General features: G+C 44.1%; 1 protein-coding gene and 2 long non-coding RNA genes across 7 annotated transcripts in view; 2 read left to right on the plus strand and 1 right to left on the minus strand.

Moving 5' to 3' along the window:
- Positions 1-2,919: 2,919 nt before the first annotated feature.
- Positions 2,920-10,742, minus strand: LOC309635592. 2 transcript variants are annotated; one of them, XR_014248922.1, is made up of 2 exons: positions 10,631-10,742; positions 2,920-9,542 (listed from the first exon to the last, which is right to left on the minus strand). It is a non-coding gene; the product is annotated as an uncharacterized lncRNA (long non-coding RNA). The 2 variants fall into 2 exon arrangements; XR_014248923.1 differs by lacking the exon at positions 10,631-10,742 and adding an exon at positions 10,264-10,379.
- ABCB10 (ATP binding cassette subfamily B member 10) overlaps positions 10,458-15,088 on the plus strand; it is a 33,528-nt gene continuing 28,897 nt past the window's right edge. For all 4 annotated transcript variants that reach the window (XM_082407063.1, XM_082407064.1, XM_082407065.1 and 1 more), the window contains exon 1: positions 10,458-11,583. In XM_082407063.1, coding sequence (XP_082263189.1) covers positions 10,593-11,583 — 991 coding nt within the window. In that variant the 5' untranslated portion in view covers positions 10,458-10,592. The remainder of the gene's footprint in view (positions 11,584-15,088) is intronic.
- LOC309635594 lies at positions 11,597-14,898 on the plus strand. Its single transcript, XR_014248924.1, has 2 exons — positions 11,597-12,564; positions 13,098-14,898. It is a non-coding gene; the product is annotated as an uncharacterized lncRNA (long non-coding RNA).

The following is a 15,088-nucleotide window of genomic DNA, read 5'->3' on the forward strand; positions in this document are numbered from 1 at the left end:
AAGACCCTTTTTGACCCACCTCCTAGAGAAATGGAAATAAAAACAAAAATAAACAAATGGGACCTAATGAAACTTAAAAGCTTTTGCACAGCAAAGGAAACCATAAACAAGACCAAAAGACAACCCTCAGAATGGGAGAAAATATTTGCAAATGAAGCAACTGACAAAGGATCAATCTCCAAGATTTACAAGCAGCTCATGCAGCTCAATAACAAAAAAACAAACAACTGAATCAAAAAATGGGCAGAAGACCTAAATAGACATTTCTCCAAAGAAGATATACAGATTGCCAACAAACACATGAAAAAATGCTCAACATCACTAATCATTAGAGAAATGGAAATCAAAACTACATTGCGGTATCACCTCACACCGGTCAGAATGGCCATCATCAGAAAATCTGCAAACAATAAATGCTGGAGAGGGTGTGGAGAAAAGGGAACCCTCTTGCACTGTTGGTGGGAATGTAAATTGATACAGCCACTATGGAGAACAGTATGGAGGTTCCTTAAAAAACTAAAAATAGAACTACCATACGACCCAGCAATCCCACTACTGGGCATATACCCTGAGAAAACCATAATTCAAAAAGAGTCATGTACCAAAATGTTCCTTGCAGCTCTATTTACAATAGCCAGGACATGGAAGCAACCTAAGTGTCCATCATTGGATGAATGGATAAAGAAGATGTGGCACATATATACAATGGAATATTACTCAGCCATAAAAAGAAACGAAACTGAGTTATTTGTAGTGAGGTGGATGGAGTTAGAGTCTGTCATACAGAGTGAAGTAAGTCAGAAAGAGAAAAACAAATACCGTATGCTAACACATATATATGGAATCTAAGGAAAAAAAAAAAGATCATGAAGAACCTAGTGGTAAGATGGGAATAAAGACACAGACCTACTAGAGAATGGACTTGAGGATATGGGGAGGGGGAAGGGTAAGCTGGGACAAAGTGAGAGAGTGGCATGGACATATATACACTACCAAACGTAAAATAGATAGCTAGTCGGAAGCAGCCGCATAGCACAGGGAGATCAGCTTGGTGCTTTGTGACCACCTAGAGGGGTGGGATAGGGAGGGTGGGAGGGAGGGAGATGCAAGAGGGAAGAGATATGGGAACATATGTATACGTATAACTGATTCACTTTGTTATAAAGCAGAAAGTAACACACCATTGTAAAGCAATTATATTCCAATAAAGATGTTAAAAAAATAATAATAAAAAACAAAAACAAAAAAAAAGATGTGGCATATGTATACAATGGAACATTTCTCAGCCATAAAAAGGAACGAAACTGAGTTATTTGTAGTGAGGTGGATGGACCTAGAGACTGTCATACAGAGTGAAGTAAGTCAGAAAGAGAAAAACAAATACCATATGCTAACACATATATATGGAATCTAAAAACAAAAACAAAAACAAAAAATGGTCACGAAGAACCTAGGGGCATGACGGGACTAAAGATGCAGACCTACTAGAGAATGGACTTGAGGATACGGGGAGGGGGAAGGGTAAGCTGGGACAAAGTGAGAGAGTGTCATGGACATATATACACTACCAAACGTACAATAGCTAGCTAGTGGGAAGCAACCGCATAGCACAGGGAGATCAGCTCGGTGCTTTGTGACCACCTAGAGGGGTGGGATAGGGAGGGTGGGAGGGAGGGAGATGCAATAGGGAAGAGATATAGGGACATATGTATATGTATAACTGATTCACTTTGTTATAAAGCAGAAACTAACACACCATTGTAAAGCAATTATACTCCAATAAAGATGTTAAAGAAAAAGAAAAAAAATTTTAAATTAAAAAAATTTTTTAAATTCTAAAATTTTAAAACATTAAAAATTGAAAACATTAAAACATTATATATATAAATGTTCTTTTTCAGATTCTTTTCCATTATTGGTTATTGCAAGATACTGAATATAGTTCCCTGTGCTATACAGTAAATACTTGTTGTTTTAAATATCTTGGTTCATTTAATATACTGGTTAATGCAACTGGTTAATTTAGTAGGCAGAGACTGGTATCTCATGGCTTTAATTAGCACTTAATTACTAGGTAAGATCAATACTTTTTCATATATTTTGGCCATGTTTTCCTAGTTGTATGTTTATTTTTCTACATGAACTTCAGTATCAAATTGATTGGGTCCTAGAAAAGATTTATTGGTATTTTTATTGAGGTCATATTAAATTCATAAATTAACTTACAGAGAACTAATGTGCTTATGATACTGAGATGTTCTATCTAAGAACAATGGATGTTTTTCCATTTGTTTAAAATTCATTGTTGTATCTTTTAGAAGTGTTGCAAAGTATCCTCATATAAATTTTGCACATTTGTTTTTATGTTTATTCCTAAATACATTTTCTGTATTATATTGTCTAAATGGCAATTGTGTATCTGAAGCCTCTTATTTTTCTTTTAAGAAATTTATTTCTTTCATTTATTTATTTTTGGCTGCGTTGGGTCTTTGTTGCTGCGCGCGGGCTTTCTCCAGTTGCGGCAAGCGGGGGCTACTCTTCGTTGCGGTGCGCGGGTTTCTCATTGTGGTGTTTTCTCTTGTTGCAGAGCATGGGCTCTAGGCACGCGCGCTTCAGCAGTCGTGGCACAAGGGCTCAGCAGTTGTGGCTCGTAGGCTTTAGAGCGCAGGCTCAGTAGTTGTGGTGCCCAGGCTTAGTTGTTCCATGGCATGTGGGATCTTCCCGGACCAGGGCTTGAACCCGTGTTCCCTGCACTGGCAGGTGGATTCTTAACCACTGCGCCACCAGGGAAGTCCCTCTTATTTTTTGTATGCTGATATTGTACAATATTTTGCTATCTTAATGAAACTTTTTGTTGAGTCAGCTTTAATTTTGATTCTTTGAGGTTATTGAGGGTTACTATCATATCATCTGCAAGAGAGATATTTTACTTTTTTTTTTTTTTTTTTTTTTTTTACCAATTCTCCTGTCTCCTTTTATAATCAGCATTGGTTAATACCTCTAGTATCAATACAATGTTAAGTAGTGACGTACATAATGGGCATCCTTTCCTGTTCCTGATCTTAAGAGAAATGCCTCTAGTATTTCCCCTCTAAGTAGATGGTGGTTTAGAGCTAAGATATATGATATACATATGAATAGGAATAAGAGTTGAATTTTGTCAATGACTTTTCAAAATCTAGGGAGATGATATTATTTTCCTCCTTAAATCTGTTAATATCGTATATACAGTTGACCCTTGAACAACATGGGTTTGAACTGTGTGGGTCCACTTACACTCAAATTTTTTTCAATAGTAAATAACTATAGTACTGCACAATCCACGATTGGTTGAATCCTCAAATGTAGAGCTGGGGATACAGAGGATCTTCAGATAACGGAGAAACTGTGTATATCAAGGGCCAACTATAAATTATTCTTGGATTTTTTAACTGCACAGAGGGTCGGTGCCCCTAACCTGCATGTTATTCAACGGTCAATTTACTATATTAATGAATTTCCAAATATTGAACCAACCTTGTATTTTAGGATTAAATTGTATTTGGACATGATGCATTATTTCCTTATTGTGGTGGTAGATTCTGTTTACTAATATTTTGTTTAGTATCTGTCTGCTGAATTGTGTCTACCTAAAATGTTGAAGTCCTAAGCTACAGTACCTCAGAATGTGACTGTGTTTGGAGATAGGGTCTTTAAAGAGGTAATTAAGTTAAAATGAGGTCTTTAGGGTGGGTCTTAATCCAATGTGACTGCTTTTCTTATAAGAAGACATTTGGACCAAGACAGGCATGCATACAAAAGAAAGGCCGTGTGCAGACTCAAGGAGAAGGTGGCCATCTGCAAGCCAAGGAGAGAGGCCTCAGAAGAAACAAAACCTGCTGTCACCTTATCTTGGACTTTCAGCCTCCAGGACTGTGAGAAAATAAATTTCTGCTGTTTAAGCCACTCAGTCTGTAATATTTTGTTCAGGCAGCCCTAACAAATAATAAAGTATCTTAGCCTTGATAATCATTAAGTGACATCAGTCTGTAATTGTTTCTGTATTATTTTAAACAGGAATCAGTATCAATACTGTACTGACTTTATAAAAGTTTTCCCCAACATCACTTAGTTGAAGTTCATCCTCTAACAGACTCTTCAAGTGGGGCTCATAAACTCTGTTTTTCCCAAGCTTTTGCATGGTCAAATCAATTTTTCTATAGTCTTGATACTTGAAGGAGAATATAGTGGGTTGAATATTGTCCCACAAAGAGAGATGTTCAAGGGACTTCCCTGGTGGTCCAGTGACTAAGACTCTGCCCTCTCAATGCAGGGGGCCCAGGTTTGATCCCTGGCAACTAAAGAGTTCACATGCCACAACTAAAGATCCCGTGTGCTGCAACTAAGACCTGGTACAGCCAAATAAATAAATTAACATTTTTTAAAAAAGAGAGAGATATTCAAGTCCTAACCCCTGGTACCTGTGCATCAACTTACTTGGAAATTGGGTTTTTGCAGATATAATTATCTGCAAATCTTGGGATGAGAGTATCCTGGATTTAGGATGGACCTGAAATGCAATGACTGGTTTCCTTCTAGAGAAAAGAGGGTGAGATTTTAAACAGAGACACAGAGGGGAAGACCATGTGAAGACAGAGACAGAGATTGCAGTTATGCAGCTACAAGCCAAGAATGTCGAGAGTTGCTGGCACCCACTGGCAGCTAGGAGTGAGGCATGGAACAACAGATTATCCCTCAGAGCCACCAGAACAAACCAATTCTGCCAACACCTTGATTTCAGACTTCTGGCCTCCAGAACTCTGAGAAAATAAATGTCCATTGTTTTAAGCCACCAAGTTTGGTAATTTGTTATGATAGCCCTAGGCAACTAATACAGACTAAAATCTTTAGTTCATACTTTTCTTTTCATTGCTGCTCCATGGTTGCCTTACTTTGTGTGCTACTTTGGAGAAGTCTGAAGTCTGAATGCTGTCTAGTTCTCTTGCCCTTGCAAGTTATTTAATCCTTTTGCCTGGAGGTTTTGAGAATTTCTTCTGTATCTTTAAGGTCTAATCTACCACAATATGTCTCAGAATTGACCATTCTCTGTCAATTTTCTCAAGTGGCTGCCGGTTCTTTATCTATTTTTATAGACAATGATGGAGATTGGTATTTTATTTTTATTTATTTATTTATGGCCACACCACATGGCTTGCGGGATCTCAGTTCCTCAACCAGGGACTGAACCCTGGCCACGGAAGTGAAAGCACCAAATCCTAACCACTAGACCACCAGGGAACTCCCTCATATTTTGTTTTTAGATAATCTTTTGCTATCTCAAAAAATTTCTTCTTCCTTTTTTTTCTTATCTTTGTTTTCTTAGTTGTTAGTCAATAGTTTTAACTGATTTTTGAATAATGGTGAAAAATCCAAAAGTTACAGAAGGACACCTACCCTTATACCCCATTTACTTCTCCCCAGAGGCAACCACTGTTCCTTGTGTATCCTTCCAAATATATTCTATGAATATATGAATATTAGTGCCTGTCAGTGTATTTATATTTTTTATTTTTTACACAAATACACTATATTATACATGCAGCCCTGCACCTTGCTGTTTTCATTGTACATCTAGGGTATGGTTCCAAATTGGCGCATGTAGAGCTGCCTCATTTTTTTGAAGATTGCATGGTCTTCCATTGCATGAATGTACCTCAATTTATTTAACCAATGCCCTAATGCTGGACTGTAATTTACAGTCTTGCTATTATAAACAATACTGTAATAAATATTTGGTACATATTTATCATTCCACACATGTGGGAGTATATATATAGCCTAAATTCCTAGAAGTGACACACCTATTAGAATGGCTAAAATCCAAAACACTGACAACACCAAATGCTGACGAGGATGTGGAGCAACAGGAACTCCCATTCATTGTTGGTGGGAACGCAAAATATACAGACACCTTGGAAGGAAGTTTGGCAGTTTCTTACAAAACTAAACATACTCTTATGGTATGATCCAACAGTGGTGCTCCTTTGTGTTTACCCAAAGGAGTTGAAAACTTACATCCACAAAAAAACTGCCCACAGAAGTTTATAGCAGCTTTATTCATAATTGTCAAAATTGGGAAGCAACCAAGATGTCCTTCACTAGGTGAATAGATTAATAAACTGTGGTACATCCAGGCAATGGAATATTAGTCAATAATAAAAAGAAATGAACTATCAAGCCATGAAAAGTCATGGAGGAAACTTAAATGTATACTATAAGTGAAAGAAGATAATCTGAAATGCTACATGCTGTATGATTCCAACTATATTATATGGAATTCCGGAAAAGGCAAAACTATGGAGACAGTAAAAAGATCAGTGGTTGTAGGGGGTTGGGGGGAGGGAGGGATGAATAGGCAAAGCACAGGGGATCTTCAGAGCACTGAAAATACTCTCTATGATACTATTACGGTGGATACATGTCATTATACACTTGTTAAAATCCATAGCACGTACAGCAGCAAGAGCGAACCCTAACGTATGCTATGGGCTCTGGGTGATGATGACGCATCAGTGTAGGTTCATCCACTGTAACAAGTGTCCTGTCTGGTGGGGGTGTGGTGGTTAGGGGGCTGTGCTGTGTGTGGGAAAAGGGGTCCATGGGAACTCTCTGTATTTTCCACTCAATTTTGCTGTGAACATAAAACTGCTCTAGGAAAATAAAGTCTATTTTTTAAAATCCTAGGGGTGTTTGCAGGATCAAAGGATATATGCATTTAAATTTTTAATAGATATAAGAGCTTTCCAGAACTACTGCGGCAATTTACATCAGCCTTGCCTATTTTTATACCTCACTCTCATCAATACAATATAGTTGAACTTTTTGATCGTCACTAAATTGTTAAAGGAATAGGGTATCTGCTTGTCATTTTAATTTTCGTGTCTCATTATAAATTAGATAGAACATCTTTTTTTTTTTCTTTTTTTTTAATATGTCTGAGCCATTTGAATTTCCTTTTGGGTGAAGTGCCTGTTCATTTTCTTTGCCCATTTTTCTATTAGGTCTGCACCTAATTTTATAGTTAGAAATCTACAAATTGGAATGGGAATGATGGTGTTAAGATCTTATATTTTGGATTGAAAAGTATAGTTATCATATACCCTGCAGTCAACCTTGCATCTTTAAGCATGAGGTGAAACTAGAACTGAATGAGAAAAGTAATAGAGTATGGGTACTTTTTCTATATATCTGGGTACAACCTCAGCCTCTTAACCTAAGAAAAAATACCATACCTAAACGTTATAAAGAGCATAGAATCAGGTGCACTGTCTAGTTTCATTTATGCTGTCTTTTGTGGAACAGTCCCAAGCTACATTTCATTAGATCATGCAAGGTTCTCTGTGTAGCCTGAAATCTGGACAGCTGCTCAGCATACTTTTTGGTAAAATGAAGTTAAGCATTGTACCAGATGTGATCTGCAAACTGACTATTTAAAGTAGCCTGAATAGGGACTTCCCTGGTGGCGCAGTGGTTAGGACTCTGTTCTCCCAATGCTGGGGGGCCCGGGTTCCATCCATTGTCAGGGAACTAGATCCCACATGCATGCCGCAACTAAGTTTGCATGCCACAACTAAGGAGCCCACGTGCCACAACTAAGACCCAGTGCAACCAAATAAATAAATAAATATTTTTTAAAAATAAATAAATAAAGTAGCCTGAATAACTCAGTTGCTTTTTTGGCCAAACATGAGTAAGTGGACAAATAGTGAGCATGTGTTGCAGTATCAGACGAGATACTGACCTTTGTACTACTTTCCTAGAGCTACCTTAATAAAACAAAAACAAACTGGGTGGCTTAAAACAAATTATTGTCTCATGGTTCTAGAGGGTAGAATTCTGAAATCAAGGTTTTGGAGGGCCATGCTCCCTTTGAAACTTGTAGGAGAATCCCTCCTTGCCTGTTGGCAGTTTCTGGTGATTTGTTGGCCATCTTTGGTGTTCCTTGGCTTGCAGCTGTATAACTGCCATCTCTGCCTTTGTCATCACGTGGCTTTTCCCCGTGTGTCTCTGTCTTCACATGGCCACCTTCTTATAAGGACACCCTACTCCATCTCCAAAATGACCTCATCTGAACTATATCTGCAATAACTCTATTTCCAAGTAAGATCCCATTCTGAAGTACTGGGGTTTAGGATTTCAACATACCTTTTTTGGAGGGACACAATTTAACCCATAACAACCTTTCTCTAGAATCTTTTGGAAGAAGGTGAGAGAGACAAGGTAAAAGCCAAAGAGGCCGACACCTTCTACATACATTGCATTCAGCCTGCCTGAGCCATATCGGCATTTGCTGTAAGCACACAGTGTGTATGACTTACCAAAAGCTTAATTTCAGAGGAACTTACAAAGCACTTCTGCCCCACGTGGATTCTAGTCCTTTCGTTTGTGATTCACTGAACTGCATGCTCCACCTTCAGCCATCACCCTGCCACCCCGTCCCTGACAGGACGAGCTGCAAGCTGCAGAGAAAAAGAAATGGACTAAGAAGGGTCAAATGATCCCCCATTAGATCACAGATCAGACTGCATTCTGTCTGCTTCCCGTGCTATTGTGCTCCAAGGGGGACCCCCTCCTGCTGTCCACCTTGTCGCCCTTTGAGAGCGACAAGGACCCACACGTGGAGCTGTTCCTGAAGTAGTCTCTACTGATCTCAAGTTTCAGCCAAAAGACATCCTTTTTGAATTCGACACCTATTGGCCGCCTAACCTATTAAGCATCTATTCACCAAGGGCCAGATTTCACTACTTGGTTCAGTCACCCCTCTGCCGAGAGCCCTTTCTGTCTCGCTGTGGGTAGCATCTGAACTTCTTGTTGTCTCAGAATTAATGTGCAGCCTTTCCTTGCTTTCCTGAGGAATTTTGTACTACTAATCCACTCACATCTAAGTGGTTTTTTTCCTTCTTTCCCAAACTCACCTTAGAGCATTTCTTGCCCTTTTCAGTGGCCAAGGAATTTTATCCTAACTTCTAAAAAGGCAGTGAGAAGTTATCCTTATTTTAAAATGGGAATATATATACATATGTATATATAATTGCCAATATATATTGAATATATATATTTAGAGCAGGCCACACTTTTTTTTTTTTTGGTGTGATGACTATATAAGTCCAGATTAGCCTTCAGCCAATTATTATTCCCTGCTCCATTCCCCCGCTGTATTTTTTTTAAAGAGCCATGGACGTTTTCTTTAGATTCTTTGCTAGTAAATAAAAAAATTCTTGCCTTGAATATCATATGATAGCTGGGTGGGGTTTTTTTGTTTTGTTTTTTTTAAGCATGACAGTTTTGTCAAGAATAATTTTCAGATTATCAACTGACTGATTGTTAGAAGTGCAAGCAACACAGAGAGTTTTGTTTTTTTCATCAGCTACACTTCAGGTATTTTTCTTTTGACTCCAGGCCCCAGAGATTGCTGGCTGAAAAGGCCTGGCGGACTTCATTCCAGGGAAGGCAGAAAACAAAGGCCAGTCCTGCCTTCCCCAGCAAGCAGCAGCAGCAGTTTTCTGCAAAGTAGGAAACAGAAAAGAAGAGGAAGATTAGATTTGAGTTAAAATTGTCACTTTTTCTCCAATTGGGAGAAGGTCACTCTCTGACATGATGTGGGGTATGAGGCACTGTATCTCCCTTGTTTTCAGAAGTCACCTAACAAAATCTCTCCGAGTAGGACATACCTACTCATAAATCAGCAGCGTCAGCTTCAATCACAGCTTGCATTCTAGAACGTAGACACCAGGGAGAGGCTGACCTAAGTTAACCTGGGGGGACTCCATGCCCCCCTGGCTCTCAGAGGTTGGAATTTAGAGGGTGGCATGCTTCCTGCCGTCTTCACAGGGGCATTTAGGGTGCGATTTAATCCCCCATTATCTTTCCATTATGGGTACTTGTCCTCAAAAGTCCTACATTCCTTATCTACCAGGGCCCCAAGTAGGGGGAGGTAAGTGAGGCACTCTCCTAGGGGCAAAATTTAGGGGAACCCTAAATAGCCCCAGTAATCAATATAAACGGTATTTTAACGCAAAAAAATTAAACAAATTGGCAAACAAAGCTGCTAACTGCTTGATTTTGGAAATGAAGCTTCCAGGGCTGGGATCAAGGTGAGGAGAGACAGGTGGGCTCGTACAAGTGCAGGGGCAGATCCTGAATTTGAAGTTTTGATATATTGTTCATTATGGGTTTTTTTGCATTAATTTTGGCCTTCAAAAAATTTTTAACTAAAATATTTACCTTGATTATTGACTTTTTTTTTTTCGAATCCATAAATACTGTAACTGAGGCAATTGCCTCTCACTGGCCTCACCCGAGTCCCGGCCTTTAAAATACTGACGAGTCAACAAAAAGCTATCCACCTTCCGGAACCACGACTCTTAGATAAGGACCAGGCTCCGGGGTACAGACGCCCTGCCGTGAAGTCTCCGCATCCCGGTGGGTTTGGACCCTCCCTTCCGCCTTTCCGCGCCCGGGTATTAAAACACTGCGCGTTCTGCCTGGCCTTACTCGGAGCGGCCGGCGCGCCCGGGCCACGTCCGCTCCCGCACGTCTGTCCACGTTATGAGATGACCCCTTCCCTCTCAGAGACCCAAGTTTCACTCACCGCCAAGCCCGTCCCGCACAGCGGTCCCCAAGCCCGCGCACTGCCCCAGCACGCTGTCCACCGGCATCTTTCCGGCGCCGGGCCCGTGCGATCGCGCCTGCGCGCTCCGCCGTGCGCGGGCGTGAGAAAGGGCCCGCGCCGCTCCCAGGTTCTTCCGGAGGGGCAGAGGAGGGCGAAACTGCTCCCCCGCGCGGCAGTGCGCAGGCGCAGCGGCGCGCGGCGCTTTCTTCCGCCTCAGTCACCGCGGCTCCGGCGGCGCGCCCGTCGCTGGGCCGCCCGGTGGGGGGCGCTGCGGGCCGGGGCGCCCGAGGGTGGTCGGGGACGGACTCGCCGCCCCGGGGCGGGGCCGCGCGGGCCGGGATGGGGCGGTCGCCGGGGCGGTGGTCCAAGCCGGCGAGCGGCGGCGGCGAGCACAGGAGAGGCTGCGGACCGAGGCGCAAGTTTCGGACGCGGCGCCATGCGCGGCCCCCAGGCCTGGCCGCTGCGGCTGCTCCTGAGGCGGGGCCCAGCCGCCCGCGCCCCCGGGACCCGGCCGCCGCCGACGCGCCTGGCGCCGGCGCGGCTTGGGGACGCGGGGCCGGCGCTCCTCGAGGGTGGCGAAGCCGCGCGAGGCCCGCGGTGCCGGGCGGGCCGCTGCCCGGGCGGGGGTCCCAGCAGCCCCGCGGGCGGCGCGGGCCTGGCGCGGCTCCTGGCGCTGTGGGCGCGGCCCTCCGGACCCTCCAAGTGCGGGGCGCTCGCCGGGTCCGGCGTCCCCCGGCTCCCGCGCGCCGCGCTCCCCGGCGGCCCAGCGGCGGTCGCGCGGGGCGGGGGCGAGACTTGGCTGCGCGAGCCGGCCTTGCCTGCGGCCGCGGCGACCCCCGGACACGACCCGCTGCAGCGGCCCATGGCTGCCGGGCGCTCGGAGGCCCAGAAGCTCCTAAGGCTGGCGCAGCCCGAGCGCCGGAGGCTGGCAGGTAGGGTCCCCGTCCCCACCCCTCGGTCACCGCGACCTTACGCGAGGTCTGGGGCCGCCGAGAGGGGCACTGCGGGGGCGGCAGGGGGACCCGGGGCCACTGGAAACGGTGAGGAGGACGGGGTGCCTGTACCTGGGCGTCCCCACCTGGAGTGCGGACCGAGCGCGCCTGCTGTAGCGGTGTGGAGCCGGCAGGCCCGCCGGGAATCTGCTCCCAGAGCTAATGTTTGTTTTCTTATCTTGATACATATTATACAAGTGGGGCGGCATCTCAGTGTTGCAGTCTTCGGGTCTGTTCCGTTTTTACTTTGCCGGCGTTCTCAGAATGACCTGGGTTTTCTCCCCCTATCTTTGTAAAATTAATCCTAGCCCCAGATAAACCTATGTTCTCATATGCGCGTGCTTCAGGCAAGTTTATTAAGCAGCCAACAATACTTTTACTCTGTGAAGCAAAACAGTCTAAACTTTTCAGGTTTGTGCCCTGCTTTTTGTCTCCTGGGTGGTAGGCAGGAAGTTACTGAGTTCTTTTCAGAAGAGTCAACACTGGCCATGATCAGTGATCTGTAAACTCCAGAAATGTTGAGAAACTGTAAATCATAACCCAACTAAATCATAAGTGAGTAATTTTTAAGAAGAAATCAAAATGAATATTTTTTGAAACAAAATCCAGATAAACAGATTTTTGTATAGCTTGTCATTTTAGCCATAAATGGATAAATGTTTAAATGCAAGGGCCTTGTAAGATCTCAGAGGTTTTGAGATTTCTCCAAGTCTTCGTTTCTTTAATAAATATTGAGTCTCGTTGTGTGCTAGGCCCCTGGGTTCCACTGATGAGCGGAAGAAACATGGTGCCCGTTGCTGCTGGGGCTTGCGGCTTAGTGGGGGAGAAACATTGATGAAAAGATCCTGTGACTGGAGATAAAACTGCACATGTGATGCGGGCTTGCAAAGAGGGCTTGTGAGGTTCTTAGGCTTGAAAGAGGTGAGAATCCCACCTTTTTTGGTTACAAATCCATTGCTTTAGGAAGGATAGTCCTAGAGAGCTATTTGTGATTCAGGGCAGGTTGGTGCCGTGGAGGAGGGCAGTAGAGTGGGAACATTTATACCTCTCGCTGACTGTTACAGTTTAGGGGGGTTCTTGGTATTACCGAGGTATAAAGAGAACTATCTCATGGCTCAGTCGGTTGTGCGTGTATTTTGATGGAAATAAAGTTTTTTTCCTTTTTCCTCTTTTAAAAGAAAATGTTGAGGCTAGGAGCTCTCACTGGATTGTGAGCTGCTTGGGAAAGGGGCTGTGTCTGCCTCACCTTTCTGTGTCTAGTCCTTAGCCTGTGTGTGTGGTACAGAGCAGGGCTCAGGGGGCCTTCAAAAAAGGAATAAGTGATAGTCCGACCAGGCCCAGAGGGAGGCCTGAGTTTAGAAACCCTGAGCCCTGAGGGGTGTGTCCGTCATTCCCGTATGTAACTAAAAGTAAGCGTAAGGAAATCCAGTTTTGTTTTGTTTCTGAAATTTTAGATGTCAAGAAGGTCTTTAGGTGTCAGGCCCCATGGCACCCACACATGCTGGCCACAGTGGGTGGCCCAGCCCTGCCTCTCCCGTGATCACCATCCCTGTACCCTCCTGCCCGGTCCCACGTGTCCTGCCTGCTAGCATGCTGAGAAGACAGCCTTAAACAGGAGAAGAGCTGTATCTCCTTTTATTTTAAGAAGGGGAGCTATTTAGATCTGCTGCACTGAATCACTGTGAATGTATAATTTGAAGAAATAAGTCTGGGATTGGTACGTTAATTTTTTCCCACCTTTTAAACAGGTAATAAATAGCTATTGTATTTAATATGATGAAAGCTCCTTATTGGGACGTACGGTTTCCTCAGAAGTTATTATATATAATATATTGCAGCCCCTCTGGATGTTGGCATTTGAAAGATTGAGAGAACGTTGAGGGGGGTCACCATTAATTTGTAACTTGTCGTTGTAAGAGCGGCCTCAGAAGCCGGCACGTCTCATTGCAACTGGAAATAAAGAGCAAGGGTGTGTGTGTGTGTGTGTGTGTGTGTGTACTTTTAAATCAAGAGGCCAAAAAAAGCTGAGTTGAACAGAAGGAATTCCAATGTTAATTTGTTAATTTTTAGAAAAAGGAATACAAAAATCCTTTTCCAAAAATTCAGCTGTACGTTTGAATAACAGTGTTTTCATCTGTGTTCAGTAGTCTGGTGAGCATGCTGCCTGAACTGTGTGACCAGAAAACTTTGATCTTAAGTGATTTGTGGCAGAAACTTTAAAAACAGGGTCTGCCATTTGACATGCTTGTAGGTATCTGTTGAGAGCAGTCATTTCCATTTCTCTCCTAAAGGAACCACAGTCCTCGATGATCTCCGCGGCCCCTCCTCCCTGTGTCTCGCTTTGTGTAGGAATTTGCAGATATCTTCCAACAGCTGTGGCCTAAAAGGTTGCTCTGCAGTCTTTTTTCACTGATAATTCTTCATCTTATCACCTTGGTCACAGGAGTCTTAAAAGATGGAGGAGTTCACTGAGGAGCCCCTGTGGGCTGATGGGATAAGAGGTAACTGGTCAGAGCCGTCCTGCCGGGCCTGGCAGATAGAAGCGGCTGCTGGGGCTCCCAGTGAGTTAGAGGTGGGGTGCGCCGTGCGTGGAGTTGGGAGTTAGGAGGGAGCCGTGGGTCTTAGGGGGCCGTGAGACGCCGATGGAGGGTCTCTGTGCGGCGGGCCTGGTGCAGAGGAGCTTGTCTTGCTCATGCTTTGCAGGCAGGTCCCTGGTCAGGTGTGGCAGGTGCACGTCCAGCCCTCCACCCCCAGGGTGTTCACTTAAACACTGATAAGGGCTTGTGTGGTTTGAGAAGAGGACAGTTCTCAGAACCAGACGCCCGCCAGGAGCTTTTGCTGCATTTGTAGTTACATTTTATGGAGATAGGCCGTGGCGTGACCAAAATGAACAGAGTGGTGAAACCAGTGGGTGCGGTAAGCAAGGAGAGGGCGCAGCCTGCTTCCTGCAGCCCAAGCCGGGACAGAGGGTCTGACAGGGACAGCACTGGTGGGACAGTGAGGCTGAGCCTCCGCAGTGGAGACCGCTCCAGAAAGCCCTACGCAAGTACCACGTGGCAGAGAAAGCATGAACGTGCTGTATCCGTGCTGCGAAACTGCTAGTCGGAGTTGATTCAAGACGGAAACATACACCAGATTTTGAAAGGACTTAGTATGGGAAAAAAAATGTGAACTTTCTTTACTTTTTAATGTTCATCGCATGTTGATTAATATTTTGGATATATTGGATCAAATAAAATATGGTATTAAACTTAATTTTACCTGTTTCTTTTAAACGTGGCAGCTGGAAGATTTTAAGTTCTGTGGGCGGCGCCCGTCGCGTGTCTGCTGGACAGGAGCACCGGGTCATGGGCAGCCCCGATGCTCTGGCCTTGCCCAGACCTTTGTTCTCCAGGTCACTCCACGAGCCTGCGAGGCTTCCTCACCCTCTGCTTCCTGCTGGCTG

The sequence above is a fragment of the Balaenoptera borealis genome (assembly GCF_965194805.1).
Source record: "Balaenoptera borealis genome assembly, chromosome: 10".
NCBI classification, from domain to species: Eukaryota; Metazoa; Chordata; class Mammalia; order Artiodactyla; family Balaenopteridae; genus Balaenoptera; species Balaenoptera borealis.